Source organism: Metopolophium dirhodum, chromosome 6, assembly GCF_019925205.1.
Source record: "Metopolophium dirhodum isolate CAU chromosome 6, ASM1992520v1, whole genome shotgun sequence".
NCBI lineage: Eukaryota > Metazoa > Arthropoda > Insecta > Hemiptera > Aphididae > Metopolophium > Metopolophium dirhodum.
In genome coordinates, this window is record NC_083565.1 from 11,220,035 (window position 1) to 11,237,868 (window position 17,834).

The 17,834-nt window shown below is 27.0% G+C and overlaps 2 protein-coding genes across 3 annotated transcripts; both read left to right on the forward strand.

The window, feature by feature from the left end:
* The first annotated feature begins 260 nt into the window (after nucleotides 1-260).
* LOC132946632 (proto-oncogene tyrosine-protein kinase receptor Ret-like) lies at nucleotides 261-11,130 on the forward strand. Of its 2 annotated transcripts, XM_061016679.1 has the most exons (16): nucleotides 314-433; nucleotides 1,074-1,143; nucleotides 2,127-2,188; nucleotides 3,797-4,011; nucleotides 4,191-4,337; nucleotides 4,757-4,911; nucleotides 4,998-5,156; nucleotides 5,242-5,356; nucleotides 5,449-5,581; nucleotides 5,639-5,756; nucleotides 6,209-6,398; nucleotides 6,454-6,643; nucleotides 7,268-7,397; nucleotides 7,485-7,686; nucleotides 10,321-10,478; nucleotides 10,547-11,130. In XM_061016679.1, exons 3-16 carry the CDS (start codon nucleotides 2,177-2,179, stop codon nucleotides 10,702-10,704), a joined length of 2,082 nt encoding a protein of 693 aa, XP_060872662.1. In that variant the 5' UTR covers nucleotides 314-433; nucleotides 1,074-1,143; nucleotides 2,127-2,176; the 3' UTR covers nucleotides 10,705-11,130. The 2 variants fall into 2 exon arrangements, with proteins under 2 accessions (XP_060872661.1, XP_060872662.1); XM_061016678.1 differs by lacking the exon at nucleotides 1,074-1,143 and having other exon boundaries at nucleotides 261-433.
* A 2,996-nt stretch (nucleotides 11,131-14,126) lies between these two features.
* LOC132946415 (repetitive organellar protein-like) lies at nucleotides 14,127-17,260 on the forward strand. Its single transcript, XM_061016408.1, has 4 exons — nucleotides 14,127-14,296; nucleotides 14,685-14,764; nucleotides 14,985-16,905; nucleotides 16,981-17,260. Exons 2-4 carry the CDS (start codon nucleotides 14,693-14,695, stop codon nucleotides 17,139-17,141), a joined length of 2,154 nt encoding a protein of 717 aa, XP_060872391.1. The 5' UTR covers nucleotides 14,127-14,296; nucleotides 14,685-14,692; the 3' UTR covers nucleotides 17,142-17,260.
* Nucleotides 17,261-17,834: the final 574 nt, after the last annotated feature.

A 17,834-nucleotide genomic window follows, 5' to 3' on the forward strand; every position in this document is an offset into this window, starting at 1 on the left:
AATATAGTTCTTTTAATTACCTATATAAATGTATGCAGTTTAAAAATGAAAATATACGGAATGCGACGTTTTAAAATTATAAAAAATATATTATTTACAATTAATTACAAATACATACTTTAATAAGTACAACGATTAATTATTTATAAATGAAAAACAGTTATACAGAGAAAAATATAAAATAAATTATACACTGCGGAGGGGTTGCGGGAGGAAAACGAAAAACTGAGCATGACTGTTTTGAGAAAAACTTTTCGACACGTGAAACTCGTGTGACGCGCAGTTCGAATAGTGTAGTAGACCTGTTGACAACATATTTTGTTCATTAAATTATTGAACAACAAGAATAAATATAACGCAATCGTTCTAGTTTTAATTGTCATGATTTCTATTCGCAATTGGAATATGCTTATTTGGATTACAGCCGCGTACGGTACGTGAACATATAATTAAAATATATAAACAATTGTTATCGATAAAAGGAAAATCTCACTTGCAATTTATATATGCAGTTATTATACATAATTATATAATATGATTCAATAAGTTTAACTATTTTTAACCCAATAATAATAATACCATACTCTATAAACACATTTTTATAGAAGATTTATTTCAATAATTTTTTTTTTTTTAATATAAGCGTGTAATAATTACATTTTACAAAAATAAAATTATTTACCTATACCGATTGGCTTACCTTCAACATAATGCATGTCGATGTTTCTCTCTATAAGGATATCCGTTGAAGAATGCTAAATAATAATTTCTATTAGGTAAAAAACATATTTTCAGAAGGAATAACTGAATAAGTGTTCATTATTTATTTAAGCTTATGTACTATTTGTCAAACAATTTTAATTTACATATTTTTATATTGAGCTTGTTTTTTTATTTTAAACTTTATCATATGTTTTAGTTATAGATAATGTGCTAATAAATTACTCATTTTTATAATATCAACAATAATAGTTGTTCGAATGATAGTTAAATAATAGATTATACTAGTCCAAACATATATTTGCACCCAATTCAAACTTGTATTATCTTTTATTGTTTATTGACTTTTACAGTTTAAGACCAACGAAAAAACAATATACGAAACGCGTATATTGCATAAGAAATAAGGATAACATTTAGTTGGTAATTTTACATGTCGCATTAAATTTATTAGCTATGCGGACTTATGGTTATATTACTTATTAATTAATTTATCAAATCAACGACATTATACTACTGGTTCTTTTGAAGTGAAAAACACTCTTTTTTAATTAACGCATATACCTAATTAGATTAATTTAAAATTGAATTTCTAAAAAAAAAGGTCACTTATGACCATAGTCTATACCTAAGAGTAAGTAACTAGGTATACCTATAGGTGTGTAACATTAAAGTTATATTGATTTTGTTTTTGCGGAGCACATTGAGTAATAAACTTGTGATGGAGTGGTCGGACATCTTAAATAATATGTTTATTACATTTTTATGAGCCACCATTTTTTTTTTACCTGAAAAGATTATTTTTTTCCCATATTTAATTCACTTCATCATCACATTAAACTTCAACAATTAAATGTTAATGAATTACTTATATATAACTAAATCTGAAGACAATAACATAGTTTAAAAAGGTATTTCAAGTTGAAATTATCTTGAGTTAGGTATTCAACATTTTAAAATAGTTCCTAGATGTAATTCATCGTCAACCGTATTATTAAATAGGTACCCAATTTCAATCAAAAAAAATTATTTATGGTTAGGAATACGTTGATAAATATATAGCTTAACTCTAAAGTAATAGTTTATTGATTGCGAATTTTTATTACTATATAAACTCCTTAGTTGCATTAAGAAAATGAGAACTAAATATTAGTTCCGTGCAAAGAAAATGCTACTAAATATAATATCAATTACGAACTTTTTTGATTTAGCACTGGTAATCTTCTCAAGGTTATAAGTATAAGTAAAAAAGTCTATCCGTATAAATGTAAATAAATCTTTGGAAAAGCCCCTCTGGGTAAACTTAAGGTGACCTTACTTGATTATAAAATGATGTGAACCATTTCAGCACGTTTATAATTACTATTAATATTGTATACATTTTTATGCGTTTTTGACGTGACCAGGCGTAATAACTCACGGTAGTCACCAAAAAAGGACCGATACCTCCGATTCTATGTCATCACAGGTCAGTATATACTATTCAGGTACTAAAAAATTAAGATTATTACAATTTTAATTGAACTTTGTATAGCTAGTCAATATAGGTATAACTAAATATTGCATTATTAGAAGAAACACACGTATAGTACCTAATATAATAGGTTCCTCTATATATTATTTATAAATTTATAAGTATACGAAATACTTAAGTCATACATTTTAATGTGGTTTTGTAAAAATACTTAACCTCAGATATGCCATATCAATCCTATCCTTATTTTGATTACAATACTAAAGACTACATATATATATATATATTAGATACCTACTTATACTCGCATTGCAGGCGGCTCAAAAGAGGTACCTATATTTGAGTCACGGGATTTACGAAAGTATTAATGCAAAAATTGGGTCCTAGGGTTGGAAAAGATAGTTTGAACAATTTGTTTAGGTTATTTAATGATTATTTAACCATCACTAATATCCTATGAATAAAATTAACTGTTAGGAGAGCAGTGAAAAAGTGAAAAAATATTTAGGGTGGGCGGTGTAAAAATACTAAATATGAGGCAACGAAAAAAAAGACCACTAACTACTCGTGGTCATTTAAAAATAATTAAAAGGTTAAAGATTTTTTTATTCATTAAGTTTCGTATATGAGAAATGAGAACTATTTCAATTACATTTGAAAGCTAAATAGTAAGCAATTTTTAATAGGTCGCATAAAGGGGTGTAGTTTCGCACACATATATTATTACACGATGCAGTCACGATTCACGAATAAGTTTCTGAGAAATCTGACGCTTTATCAAATTGATAACTAATGATAAACAAAAATTTAATTTCGTTAACGAGACATTATTGCACGTGTTGCGTAGGTAGAACGTAATTTTATATAATAAAGCTTTAAGTATAATGAACTTAACATATTTAACCTACAAAATATAGAATAATATGATATATTTTATTAGTAAAACGTTCTAGATTTTTTTTTACTGACTAAACTAAATTTAATTAACTATGTCAACAATTATGTATAGGTATAACGTGTACACATTTATTAAAACTCTTATGACAATTTAATCAAAAATAAAACTTAGTGCAACCAAACATTTTCAACGATATATCTATGTTTAAAGTTTTATATTTAGCTTTTGTTTATAAAATCATTACAGCTCAATAAATACAGAACGAAGTACTAAATACTAATAAAAATATATGGTATAGTCATACAAAATAATTTAATTTGATATTTGAGTTACAAGTTTAGGTAGTATTTTCAAAGTAAAGAAAAAGGAAATTTGGAAATGTATATAGGTAGTTTTATTATTTTAAACGTAGATTTGAAAGAGATAATATAATAATATTGAATATTGTGGTGAGAAATAAAAATAAATGCTGGTTGGTTTAAAATTTAAATAAATTTATATAAAATTAAATATTATTTAATCTAATTAGTTATTTAAATTTACATAATATTGATTGGTCAAATACAGATAGGTATTGCAAGGCGTAGACTATATATAGTTGCTTAACCTTCTAGAATCGATTAGGTTATTTTTGATTATATACATATATTATCCCTAACACGGTTTAAAATATTATTATTTAATTTGTAATTAATTTTTATTAGATTTATCCAAATGTCACGTATAAGGTGAATACAAATTCTGGTGATTACGCCCGTGTTGCCGAACCTTTATCCAGTGTACAGTTACAAAAATTAAACTTTTATTTTGATAACCAAGATAACCAAGATTCTGAAGTATTTGGTATAACAAAAAAGGGTGGAATAGTATTTATCAAGGATGCGAAACTTTTACAAACATTTAACTATTCACAATTTACGTAAGTTCAGAAAAAATTCAAATGATTTATTTATAATGGTTGTTTACTACTCGTGTTCATGATTTGATTCACTATAGATCGGGTCCGTAAAAAATATGTATACAAGAGTGTACAGAATAAACTATTATTTATTAATTATTATTAATTAACATTGTTATGAAAACTAAGTATCTTTTTAGGCTGAAAATAGGGTATGGCAGAGATAAAAAAACAGAAATAATTTTAAAACTTGAAAATCAATCAGATGAACAATGCAAGAAAACATCACACTGTTCTAATATTCATTTAGACACAAAATCTGAATGTACATCGTCATGTGGAATAGGGTGTGTAAGATATAAACTTTTGATATTTTTTTGTTTAAAAAAAAGAGGAAATTAATTCAATTTAAGCGTTTTTATAATCAATCAAAATGTCACTGAATAGTTAAAATTAAAATAGAATGTTCACGCTCTACCAAGGTATACCTATATTAGATGATATTTTGATAATGTTTTAAGAATAATTATTAATTATACATTCATGGTTATTATGACTCCATATTGTTTTCCTAATGTCACGATTAAATTATAATTTATGAAGTTTTTACAACGAACTATAACCATTTATGATTTAGTCACTTAAATTAAATTTTTACCTATTGCTTCTTAAAACAATATTTAAACGTTTAACAACACAAATTGTTATCATATATGTTGATAATGATATAGGTAGTTATAACTAATATTTGTTCAAATCTTCGCAGAACCGTTTCAAAATGTCAATGGCGAGAATCACCAAAACCCGATACGTTCACTGCAAATTATTCAACTTGTACCCCGGATATCAACACCTGTCCAGATGGAAATTGTGACAGCCTGGAAATAATTAACCATTTAATATGCCCACAAGACTGTACCGGTAATTATAACTCTACTATAGTTTAGTTACTAATATATAATGTATATATATATATTTTAAGTTTTAACAATATGATTATGATAAAGATGAAGTATTTGGAACCGGAAAAGAAGGTAAAACTGCGGGAATTTCGAGAGCTAAAGGCGTTTGTACGTGTGACGAAATTGGGAAATGTACATGTGAAACAAAACTTGGACCGTCGAAAAATCAAAAAATTCAAAATGAATCCGCTGTACACACGCAAAGTACAGTCCATTATTACGCATAAGCGCAGCATCTAAATTAATTATGTTGTTATAATTTACCATCGTAATATTATGTTTTATTCAGTAAATATTGAGGAAGACACGTGCGGAAATTGGTGTGACAGCAATGTTAATACGAGTATAATAATAGTAGTAGCGTTTGTAACAACTGGACTTGTTATGTATTTTTGCAGAAATAGGTGATTTTCTACTTAGTTTTAACTACCTATACTTAAACTATAATAATATTATTATTATGAAAATTGTATAAAAATAATAATATCGTTTTCAGAATCGTATGGATTTTGGGTGGTAATAAAACAAACAGGAACGTCAGAACACTCGAGGAACTGTTGCCGAACTTCGATCAAGATGAATATCAACCGAACCCAGTACCTAACAGAGATACTTTTACCATTAATATTGTAAATAACACAATGGTCATTATTATTACACGATTCATGTCATTCGTTGTTCGACAGGACTTTGACCCTAAGTGGGAGTTTCCAAGAAGTAGACTAATTCTGGAGCAGGTTATTGGCGAAGGCGAATTTGGTAAAGTTCTAAAAGCTCAAGCTATAGATATTCCTGGTACAAAAGGTATAATTATTCAACTAATATACTATAACCTACTTGAAATATGCATGCATAATAGTTATGTAACTACATTATTTCAAATGTCAAATAAGAAATAATTATGTAATAATACGTATAGTGAATTAAAAATATTAATTCAATCCATTATAGTATAATATTATACCAGCAAATTTCCAGTCGACAGTCACGTTTCGATTTTGGTAAGAAACTCATGACTTTAAGGTTTTATGCGTTTTGAGCTATAATATATGAACACATTCATTATTAATAATAAAAATATTACGGCGGCGTCTGCATGCCATCCTGCAGCTATTATATTGTGCATACTCAAGTTGTCTCACCCCTTCGATAGAGTGTCATTGAAGGGGTCACATTCCAAAATTATTTTATGACTTTGTGTGTTTATTAAAAACGTATATGCATCTTAAAATATAAATTCTACATATTATATATAGGCATGTCGACGGTCGCGGTAAAAACAATAAAAAACGATGCCGGAAAAACCGAAAAGGATGATTTGTTATCTGAGTACAATTTGTTAAAAGACGTTAATCATCCAAATGTAGTTAAATTACTCGGAGCTTGTACTACTCATGAAGGACCATTTTATCTTATTATTGAATACGCCAAATACGGTTCGCTTAGGTATAATTTAACTTAAGTATATATTTACATTTACTAAAAAAAAATTATCATCTAGATCATACCTCAGAAAGAGTAGAATCCTAGACAACAATGCAAACGGCCTTGTTTCGAATACTGCGGGAAATTTCCAGCAAAATGAAAGTCTGATATCCATGGCATTTCCACTTTACCCGATCAGTCCAAGAGATATTTTGAAATTTGCCTGGCAAATATCCAAGGGAATGGCTTATCTTGCAGAACTAAAAGTAAGCTATTTCGTTTGTATTTCGTTAGTATACACCCATTGTTTTAAAGAATACTATGAAAATATTTTTAAAATAATATATTCAAATACATTTTTGAAAGTATTTAACTTCTTATAAACTTATTAAATATTATTTTGGCCAATGCATTTTCGTAATACCTGTGCAAAATGCATATACTTTTTACTTGCATTTAAATATATTTACTTAGACATTTCAAATAATTATATAAACAAAAAAAAAATTTTTATTTTATACATTTTATTTCTGTACATGCTAGGTACTCATAACAATTCTATGGAATAGGATTTTAAATAACTAAATTACAATGTCAAGATTACGAAATGCAATAGGATGGTAACACGATAATTTCAATTTAAAAAACTTTTCACAAAATTACTATCAATCAAACTAAATTAAATTAATCATCCCAAAATATAAATAAAGTAATATTCATTATTCACCAACCACAAATATAGATGTATAAAATACTAATAATTTAAATAGTTGGTACCTACTCGGTAATCAGTGTTTAAAAAATGATTCGATATCAATATAAAAGTATTTAATTGGGTAGGTACTACCTAGAATACACTGATTATAGTATTATACATATATTATTTATAGTTAGTTCATAGAGATCTGGCTGCGAGAAATGTACTAGTTACTGAGGATAAAGTATGTAAAATATCTGACTTCGGCCTGACCAGAGATGTTTATGAGGATAATGCTTATTTCAAAAAAACGAAAGGAAGAGGTCTGTTTACTTTTTTCTTTGATTGATAAATCTGAAAATTACACTAATTTAACTGTTAATTAAATAATTAAAATAAATTGTGTATAGTTCCAGTGAAATGGATGGCACCAGAATCATTAGCAGATCATATATACACGAGTAGATCAGATGTATGGAGTTTTGGAATCTTACTTTGGGAATTAGTCACTTTAGGAGCAGTTCCATACCCTGGGATAATCGTACAAGATTTATTTAAACTATTGAAAGAAGGATACCGGATGGATAAACCAAATAACTGTTCAGTTGAATTGTAAGTAAAGGTTATTTAATATTTTCAAGCAAGATATGGGTATGTGAAATATCACAAATTAAAATATCGAATAAAATTAGTCGCTTAAACCGCGGTCACACGATGATAGAAAAACACGATAGATGCTATTATCGTGATAGAAAATGCGTGTATGATAGTAAATAATAGATAGGATGAGAGTAACATACTATCATGGAGTTCGTACGGTGACAGTACATAGTCTCGAAAATAACTATCAAGCCGCTATCGCGTTTTATTACCATCGTGTGACCGCAGCTTTAAGCACAGATAAAGTTCTTACTTTCTTTTTTTTAATCGATCATAAGGGGTGAACTGTTTGCTTGCGCGTCACACTACTAAGTTCTTGCCCCAAATTCTTACCTAAAAATTTGATAATAAGTCAATTCACTCTAATATCAAAACTAACACTAGCTATATTATAACTAGTGAACGAAAATTTGGTATGGCATATGTTTATAAGACGGAGATATCTAACGCCACATGGGTAGGTTATTTTAGGTTTGGGTATAGCGTCCTCCTACGTTTAAAATCATTGAAATTAATTTAAAAAGAATAAAATATTAGATATTAAAAAAAAATTAAACATTAAAACTATAATGATAATGATAAACTAATCACAATTATGGGTACTTTGCTGGATACAATTTAATAAGTTGAAACGAAAGATTTAAATATTAAATATACCTATACTATATAGTAATAACAAGTTTTGTATAGGTACACAGCAATTTGAATTCTCAGATGTTCATAGTTTTCTTGGAATTAATTTAAAATACTGTATAGTAGATTTTGATTGTACTTCGTCATTATATAGGTCAATGTAATGAAGATGTGTTAAATTTGAATTAAGTGATAAATTATTGCATACGAAAATCGACTGAGCAAAGTCGGTCGTAAGTATATTTTATATCTCCGTTGGGCGTGTGGAGACATAAGCCTCTATTTTTTAATTATTTATTTATATTAGCAATACAGCTAGTAGATTGAACTATAATTTGTGTTCAAAAACTTTTATTAATAATATTACTACCTATATTATTGTATCATAAATTATTACATAATTGATAGTACTTAAAATTGTTATTAATTTATAACATTATAAGTCAATAAATCAACGTACAGTTAAACCGAGTAAATAAGTTGCTAGTTTAAAATTAATTTAAATAGGTACGACACTTTCGTTGTGTATTTGTGTACAAGTATATAAATTGACAGTTTTAGTAGTAGTGAAATGTCTCAAGTTCTTACAATTAATATATTTTTTTAATTATAACAAAAATCGTTTGAAGAGAAATGGTTATTTTCCTATGAATATAGCGTCAAAGATTCAAATTTAATAAGGCTTTAGGTTAAACTTTTTTTTTATTTCTATAAAGAAATAATTATTCGGAAATAAGAATCTTGTATTTCATGTTAAAACCTCAGGTATTAAATTAAAAATGTTATGAATAATCATTTACAATTAAATAATATTCAATTTTTCGTAATACTCGTGCATTTTATCAACGTTATAACGCCCATAACACTTAAAAAAAACATTTGTCACAAAATATTTGCAATGTTTTTGAACTTCTATAAAAACTAGATCCAATTTTATACCAGAAACTAACCACATACACACAAATTGGGAGATTGAAACATTTTTATTGAAAGATATTTTGTAAAAACAATACATTCTTCATTTCGCTCAGACTATTTTCATAGGAAATATTTTAATAGAATAAGTAGGTAGATACCTACACCGATTCATAATTATACTGATTAGTTTTTAACGCTGTAGTTAAACATAATTTTGACAGGGAAAAACTATGAATTCTAATATAAATATTCTTTTCAATAATATTTGAACCCATAGTTTAGAAAGATTAAATTTACTAATAAAAGATAAAAAATAATCGTAGAATTATGTTTAATATACTAATAAGTTAGGTACCACTTGAATCGTCACCAAACATCTGTGCTTCATATTATATACTTATACTTCTATATTATAGTACCTGCTACACATATATTATGATTTATGTTAGGTACATTTAAACATTTATCAAGATCATCAAGGAATTAATATTATATGATACCTACACACTTATTAGTTATTTTTACAATTTTCTACCAATAAGTACCTACCTATTATTTAAAAAATGTATGTTGTGCACCTAGCAGCCCTACAATTGGTCCTAGTGGCTATATTGGTGCTCTTGAGTAGGTAATATAGTATTTCAACATTTATAATTTGTATTATTAAGTACAGCGGATGCATCATGACAGAATAAAATAAATTAACATTCAATGTCAAAAAAAAAAACAAATTCATTTTTTTAATTTTGACTAAGTATTAATGTATCTATTAGGTTTTTAGCTGTTCTTATTCGTTAGTATTAACAAAATACGCGTATCTGGTTTTAAAAGTTTGGATTTTATACTCTATGTTTATTATTACAAGTGCTGAAGTGCATATTTAATAAATGCTATAAATAATAAATATATACACATAGTTACGATAGTCAATACCTACTAGATCATGATAACATAATGGCATAATGTTTAAATAATACAGCTGTTTTTGAAAAAAATGTTTGATAAGTATGTTGATTTTCTGAATAATGTTTAAAGGTACGATATAATGAACAACTGTTGGGCAGAAGACCAATACAGACGTCCTAGTTTTAAATCGTTAACAACGTCGCTCGAAGATATGTTGGAAAAAGGAAATGATTACTTAAAATTGGATTTCAAACAAATTGTGAATAACATGTGTTACTTTATGGATGGTAAATTTTTAATTACAGTCACATATGACTGCAATTTTATTATTTGATAACAAAATTACTGTTTTTAGATGAAGAACTAACAAATCAAAATAAAACTACAGAAGAAAATATAGAGGGAGAAGTGAAATATGAAATTCCTAAACCTGTTAACGAAATTGGAATAGCATATGTAACGATGAAAGATTTTATATTTGATCCAGAACAGCAACAGGCACAAGTTGTGTGATGTTTTTTAAGAATATGATTTTGTGCCAAATGAAAGTTACCCAAATACTAGTCAAATATTACTTAATTTAATATTAATAAAAGGACAACCTTTCAATACATTTTACATACGAAAATATTATTGTTTATAGTAAAAATAATATTATTTGTAATTAAGGTTATGAGTATGAAATATTTCACATGAAATTTTTAATTTAAAATATTTCAAACTTGAAACTTTCACTCTTCTTGAAATATTTCAATGAAATATTGAAAAATATATTTATTTTTTAACTCTGTTTTTTGATATGTTTCATAAAATCATTAGTGGATGGTCATACTGAATTCATACCTAATTAGTTATTATTAATTCCGGATCATGATATAAAGAACATTATATTATATATATATATAAGATAGATAATTATTATGTAATTTGTATATTAATATGTACTATGTAAGAAATATTTCTATAATATTTTTCATTAACTATAAGTAGAGGTGTTTACTGTACTATCTACTATAATTTTAGATTAAAATTTGTTTTTCTATATTTCATTAATATGAAATATTTCAAAAAATTAAATGTCATAACCCTATTTGTAATACAAAAACATTAACTATAGGTATAATTTTAGTCTAAATTTACTTATTTATTTATTTAAGTTCCTATCAATAAAATATAATAAATAATATACTAATTAGTAATTATAGATTTATGGAAACATTATAATATAGTTACCTAACATAATTAATTTCTTCTAAAATACCTTCCCTTACTTAAATCTATTTTAATTTAATATCTGTTGCGGTTATCAATAGATGCACATTATAATATTATAGGTATAACAATATATATATTATAAATAAATAATTGTACGGTAAAAAAGGTACCTATAGATATACTAACTCAACATGACAATTCGTATATAAATCTATAGTAGGTACATACCTAGGTATACTTAAAATAATTAGGTGAATGTAAATTCCTACACGAGACCTACCAGTTAAAAAAATAAATAGTTTACTTCTTACATTGTGGAAAAAATGATATAATATGTAAATTCCTACATGGTAAAAAAATTGCTAATGTTAGTTCCTACACTAATCATTTATCTCTAATAATTAGAATAATATTTATGTATTATTAAATTATTTAAATTATTATTTTTATAATAAAATAGAATATTATAATATATTCATATGTTAAAATGTAGTCAAACATCAACTTAATGATCTAATGGTTTTAAAAAAAATTACACTAAAAAAACCCATAGCATGCTACTCGATATTTTTCCTTTATAAGAAAAATCTTTGAATCATAAATATGTTTTTGTTAATAAGTATATAACCGTAACAACGAAAACCTTACGAAAAATCGGTCAGAAACAAAAAACTTGTACCCAGCCAAAAAACATATTTATTTTATGTTAATAATTATAAAATATATAATAGGTAGATAACTATTATACTTTTTATATTAATTAATGTAATCAAACGTGTGTTAATGTCTTAAAAAAAACTTTAAAAATGTCAATAATATATTTCATAAATAAATAATTGTAAAAAAATGTACTTATATTTTACAAGGTTTATTTTTAACTTAAATATTTAACATAATCGTTGACCGTATAGTTATTGATTAATTTTGTTTGTTGTCTAAAATGTTGTCATTTTTAACAATTTCCATTTCAGATTATTTTTTTCTGATTTTATATTCATGTTTCTATTTATGATTTTTAATTTGTGTATGAATGTAATTTTTGAAAAAGTTTGAGGATTTCAATAATTTAAAAAATGTGTTGGTGATAAAAATTTAGTGTATGATTGCGGAATAAGAACTAACGTAAGTAATATTCTTTTCCGTGTAAGAACTTATATACACCATTTTTTTCGTCGTGTGGAACATAATATACACATCTTATTTATATATTGGTGGAGGAACTTCCACATGTAATCTGTAGAAATTAATGTACCTATGTTGGTATTTTTTTACCTACTACTCACGTGTAAAAAGTTATTATTCTCCCTAAAATTCACCCCCTATAGTATCCAGGCCGTCTATGTTACCGAATATTTCATATTTGATATTAAGACGCAGAGAATCCTTGAAAAAAAATGGACAAAGTACAAAAACAACCAGTCTCTACCAATAAATAATATAATAGATACCTAAAGGTACCTAGGTTACTCAATATCCTCCAATAACTAATAAGTTCATTATAACGAGTTATAGAACCGCAAAGCCTTCTGGGTGCTTTCTTGAATTACTGAAAAAGGAAAAAGCCCGACACGAAAAGTTGAAATCACTATGGGAAAAACAAAGTGCGGAGTAAATAAAAATCGAATTCAGACGACATCTGTGGTAGTACCCAATTAGGCTCAGAAGAGAACGGCCAACTTTAAATAGATTTCTCACACATATAGGAAGATATTGTACTGTATATCCTTAAAAAATTTAAAAACTCAAAGAATAAAGAATATGTTAATGCAGATTTGACGAACAAATAATAACCCTTATCTTTGTCAAGTGTAACCTATTCTCCCTTTGAGGCAGTATGCAAGATCTTGACAACTTGGACGAATAAGCTTAATATGGCTTAAAATGGCTTAAAAGGGCGCTACACACGCATAATATGTAATGTCTCTGTCTTACAAATTTACAACACAATAATTACAATAATAATACTTGATTTTGGTGATTTTAATGAACTATGTTTGCCAACAAGTTTTTTGTTTTTTTTATTGGAGCAGGTCATTAGATTACCAATTTAATAGTGTATAGGTAAAAAGATAGTATTGTAAGAAAAAATTATTTAGTTCTTGTAAATTAAACCTATACCAATTATTAAAATTAAAAGTATTACCTATTGCATATTTTACTAAAGTTTAGAGGACCATAGTTGAGAAACTAGCTAACCAAAATTAATGATTTGAGTATCAACATTTTCGGAAAAAAAAGCTTTACCAGAATACATAAAAAAAATATAGCGATTACCATTTGAAAAAATAAAGTTGATTTTGCTATTGGTACACTTGCGTGTTTAAAAAATTTGAAATTTTTATAAAAAAAATTGAATGTTAAAAATAAAGAAACGCGTCTTTTTTCAAAATTCCATATCATCGATCTATAATCGTTAAAAAAAAACCCGCGTACAATGACCTAAGAGACAGCCTGTATAATAATAATAATAATAGTAATAACTAATAATATCCATGTGGATGAGGGATACCAAACTTTCACGAATCATGGAGGAAAATATTATGACTGACCACGACTGCCGCCATAGGTCCATCAGGTAATGCCTTAGAATTGTCCATCGCTTGTATTGAATCTATGTCGGTTGTTGAAATAGAAAGAAAATCTGTCGATTAATCGTATGAAGGCCAATAGTTAAGTCTATGGCTAGGTATAACCATGATTTAATAACTAGTTATTTAATCATGGGTGTAACAAATTGACTCTTATACTCACTCATCGTCTCATCCGTTAGCGACAAATTTTTTTTCCGACGAGCGATACTGAATATATGTAAAAGTACTTAAATACCTGCAGTACCGGCGTACACCTATATATTCCGTATCTAAGCTGTATATTGAAATAAAGCCTAAAGGTAAGCAAAATCAAAATTTTACATAATTATATTGTGCATTTATGTTCATACTGTATGCATAATATACGTCAGCAGAGCGTCAGACAATTATTTCCTAACGACCAAAGCCTAACCTAACATAATGGTCACTAACGTTTAGAAATAAATTATGATTTGATTAGGTATGCAATTTTATCAGTACTAACGTCTAGGTGATCATTAAGCGGTTATTCTCGACGTATTAATTGATACGGTAATTTGTTTCTATATATAGGTACCCAATGTAAATACAAAGTCGATTAAACTTTAAAATACCTATATACATGTATAATAATTGTTTTTCTGTTATAATTTATTGAGTATACCTATATTGTATAGATAAATTATTTTAATAATTTGTATGTTTTAGCAAAAAAAATGTCTGATTATTTCCAACAAACTAACACTAGTAATCAATCGGCAAATAATGATGGAAACAAAAAGGACGAGGTTAGTATTTAAAAAAAAAAAATTATCAGTTTAATTAATTTGATTACTAATAAGTAAACTCATTAATTTTTATTAAATCTTCTTATTCATTTATTAGGTCATTGAATTAAAAATATATAACATGCGTGTGCATAATAGGTATTAAATAAAATAACACATAAGTATAAAACAAACCAACAAACGAACAATATAATATTTTTTTTTTAATTTTGAAAAATAGGTAATAATAACGTTTAATTACCAACCTAATGGAACAGGACCATCATCAGATATAACAGAAAATAAAATTATGGTCTTGGACTATATGCCTCGAAATATAAATACGAATTTCAATTCATTTGACAATTTAAACACTGAAACGATAGTTTTGCACAAATTGAATATGTCTTACGAAGATATTTTTAAAACGTTTAAAGAAAAACTTATGACCAAAGTTGTAAGCGGCGATTACGCAATGGGCGATAAGGACGTTATTAATCTGGACAAAATGATAGGATTAGCGTGTATTGCTATGAGTGAATCTGAAAAAAATAACAAAAAATTACGAACCAGGCACAGCATTTTACAGAATAAATATGAAAATTATGACTATGCAGTTCAAGAATGCAGTAGGCTTAATTCTGAAATGGATAAAATAAAATGTAATCTTTGTTTAGCATTAGGTCGTAGGTTCAATGACAAGGAAGATGTTATGCATTTGACTAATTTTTGCGCTGCATTAGTTGCACGCGAAAATGAATATCATTACATTCTAACAGAAAACGATAAGTTGAAATATATTATAAATAACCAACTGGTGAACATACGCGATAAAACGTTAAATAATTATGATGAAGTTCTACAAAGCTTAGAAAAGTTTAAAGAAAAACTGTATATTAAAGATCTCAAAATATCGCAGTTGAAAGATAAGTTATGTTTGATAAATGAAGAAAAAAAAAACAAATTACAATTATTGCATAAAAATTTATCAGAGTTTCCTGAAAAATTGATCGATCAAAACGTCCACGACGCATTTGATTGTTCTCGAAATAATGACGAATTGTACGAAGGCAAAATGTTGATCACAGAGCAGATCAATCAAATCCAAGGATCTACCTACTTTGAATCCGAAAACCACCAACTATGTGACTTAATCAATATGTTTGCAAGATTGACAACCGATAAAGAAGAAGATTTAAAAACAACTAATAGGCGTTTAATCAGAAATGTAGAAAATAAGAATCATCAACTACTAAAAGAAATTGACGATTACAAAAAATGGCAGAAACATTTGGAAAACGAGAACGATAAACTAAATTCTGAATTTAAAGACAAGAAAGAGATCCAAAAAACTTTAATTGACAAAGAAAACGAACATAAGAAACGCAAAGAAGATTATTCGAAAATGAAATTAATGTGCGATGAGTTAAATGAGAAAAATGCACACTTAATAAAGTCGCTCGACGAGTGCCGACAACGATTGAATGACAGGAAAATTAAATGTGTCGATGGCGATAGCATAATTAAAACGCTTCAATCAAATTTAATAGAACAGACCAATAAATTTGAACTAGTGAATGCAAAGTATAATAAAGAAAAAGAAAAATGTCAGCAAAACGAAACTTACACGCAACAAATGATGGATGAATTTACGAGCTGTCTCCAGAAAAAAGAAATCAATATCGCATTGGTACAAAATGAGTGTAATGATTTGAAACATCAAATAAAGGCAGAAGAAGACTATATCGAAAATTTAAAACACAAGGTTATTACATTAGAGTACGAGTTAAACAAGAAAAATAAGACCATACAAGAAATATTAAAAGCCCAAAGTAAACAGCACCAGCAGCACACAGCAACGCCACAGATATCCGACAACGAATTAGAACAGCAAATGGACATACTACTAGACAATATTAGTACCTGGCAAAATATTATAGACGGTTACGAGAAAGTGTTGTACAACATGCAAAACGCCATCCAGCAACAGTCTAAGATAAGAAACTACTGCTTAACCAAATACCAGCATCTTAAAGATATCGAATACAAAGCAACGGTGACTGAAAATTTGATTCAAGAAAAAGAAATTATTCTATTCCAACACCAAAATGAGATTGAAGATATAAAAGAGAAATACAATTTGAAAATCGCACGCATGGCAGGTATATAATAAAAATATTATCAAAATATAATATTGTTTATATTGTTATAAATTAATATCGGTTTTTAATTCTCAGAAACAGAGGTTAATTTAAGAAATGAAATTCAAGATTTAAAGGAAAGTTTAAAACAGAAAAGTTTGCATATAACAATCGCTGAGAAAATAGCAAATTTACAACTTAAAGAATCTTTAGCCACAGTTAAAAACCATCTCTATAACGATCAAGTATGTAGATAATCATTAATCAATAGTCACTATTCACTAATAATTATTATTTAACTTCTTTCAAAATTGTCTTATGTAATATTACACATATTATGCAACATTATAGTGGTGTATATTATACAGTACTTGAATTAGAAATAAAATAAAAAGGGGATACAAAAATATTTAAAAAAATGCGTGTACCCGAAAATGTATATTTCTTATTGATTAGGATTTAGAATTCAATTAGGACTACACTAAAATATTTTCTAAAAATTTAAGCACAATGTATATATTTTGATAAATAATGGGGAAGTAGGTAACAATAAACCTCTCTTCCGACAGTAGGAGTCGAGTGTAAGACCTGTGTAACTACTATCTACTACCTCGTCAATAGTCTATCATTGATTAGGTCGCTAAAAGTTTAAATAGATGCATTAAATTTGAATTCAAAGATAGTTGACAACTCATTGCGGACCTACGGGCTACGAAAAACCGTTCCAAGTGCCTGTTATTGCCTATATTTCTAAAATTTTTTTATTATAATATACGCTTTCAGTCAAATTGATGAAAAATGTATTATACTCGACAATTTTTGTAACGAGTAGGTAATTTTACTCAAGGATTTCTCAAAAACATATTAACAGTGCATGTTTAAGTTTAACCATGTGTTAAAGTATTAATGTACGATTATATAAATTAAAATAATTAAGGACCATTTCTCTT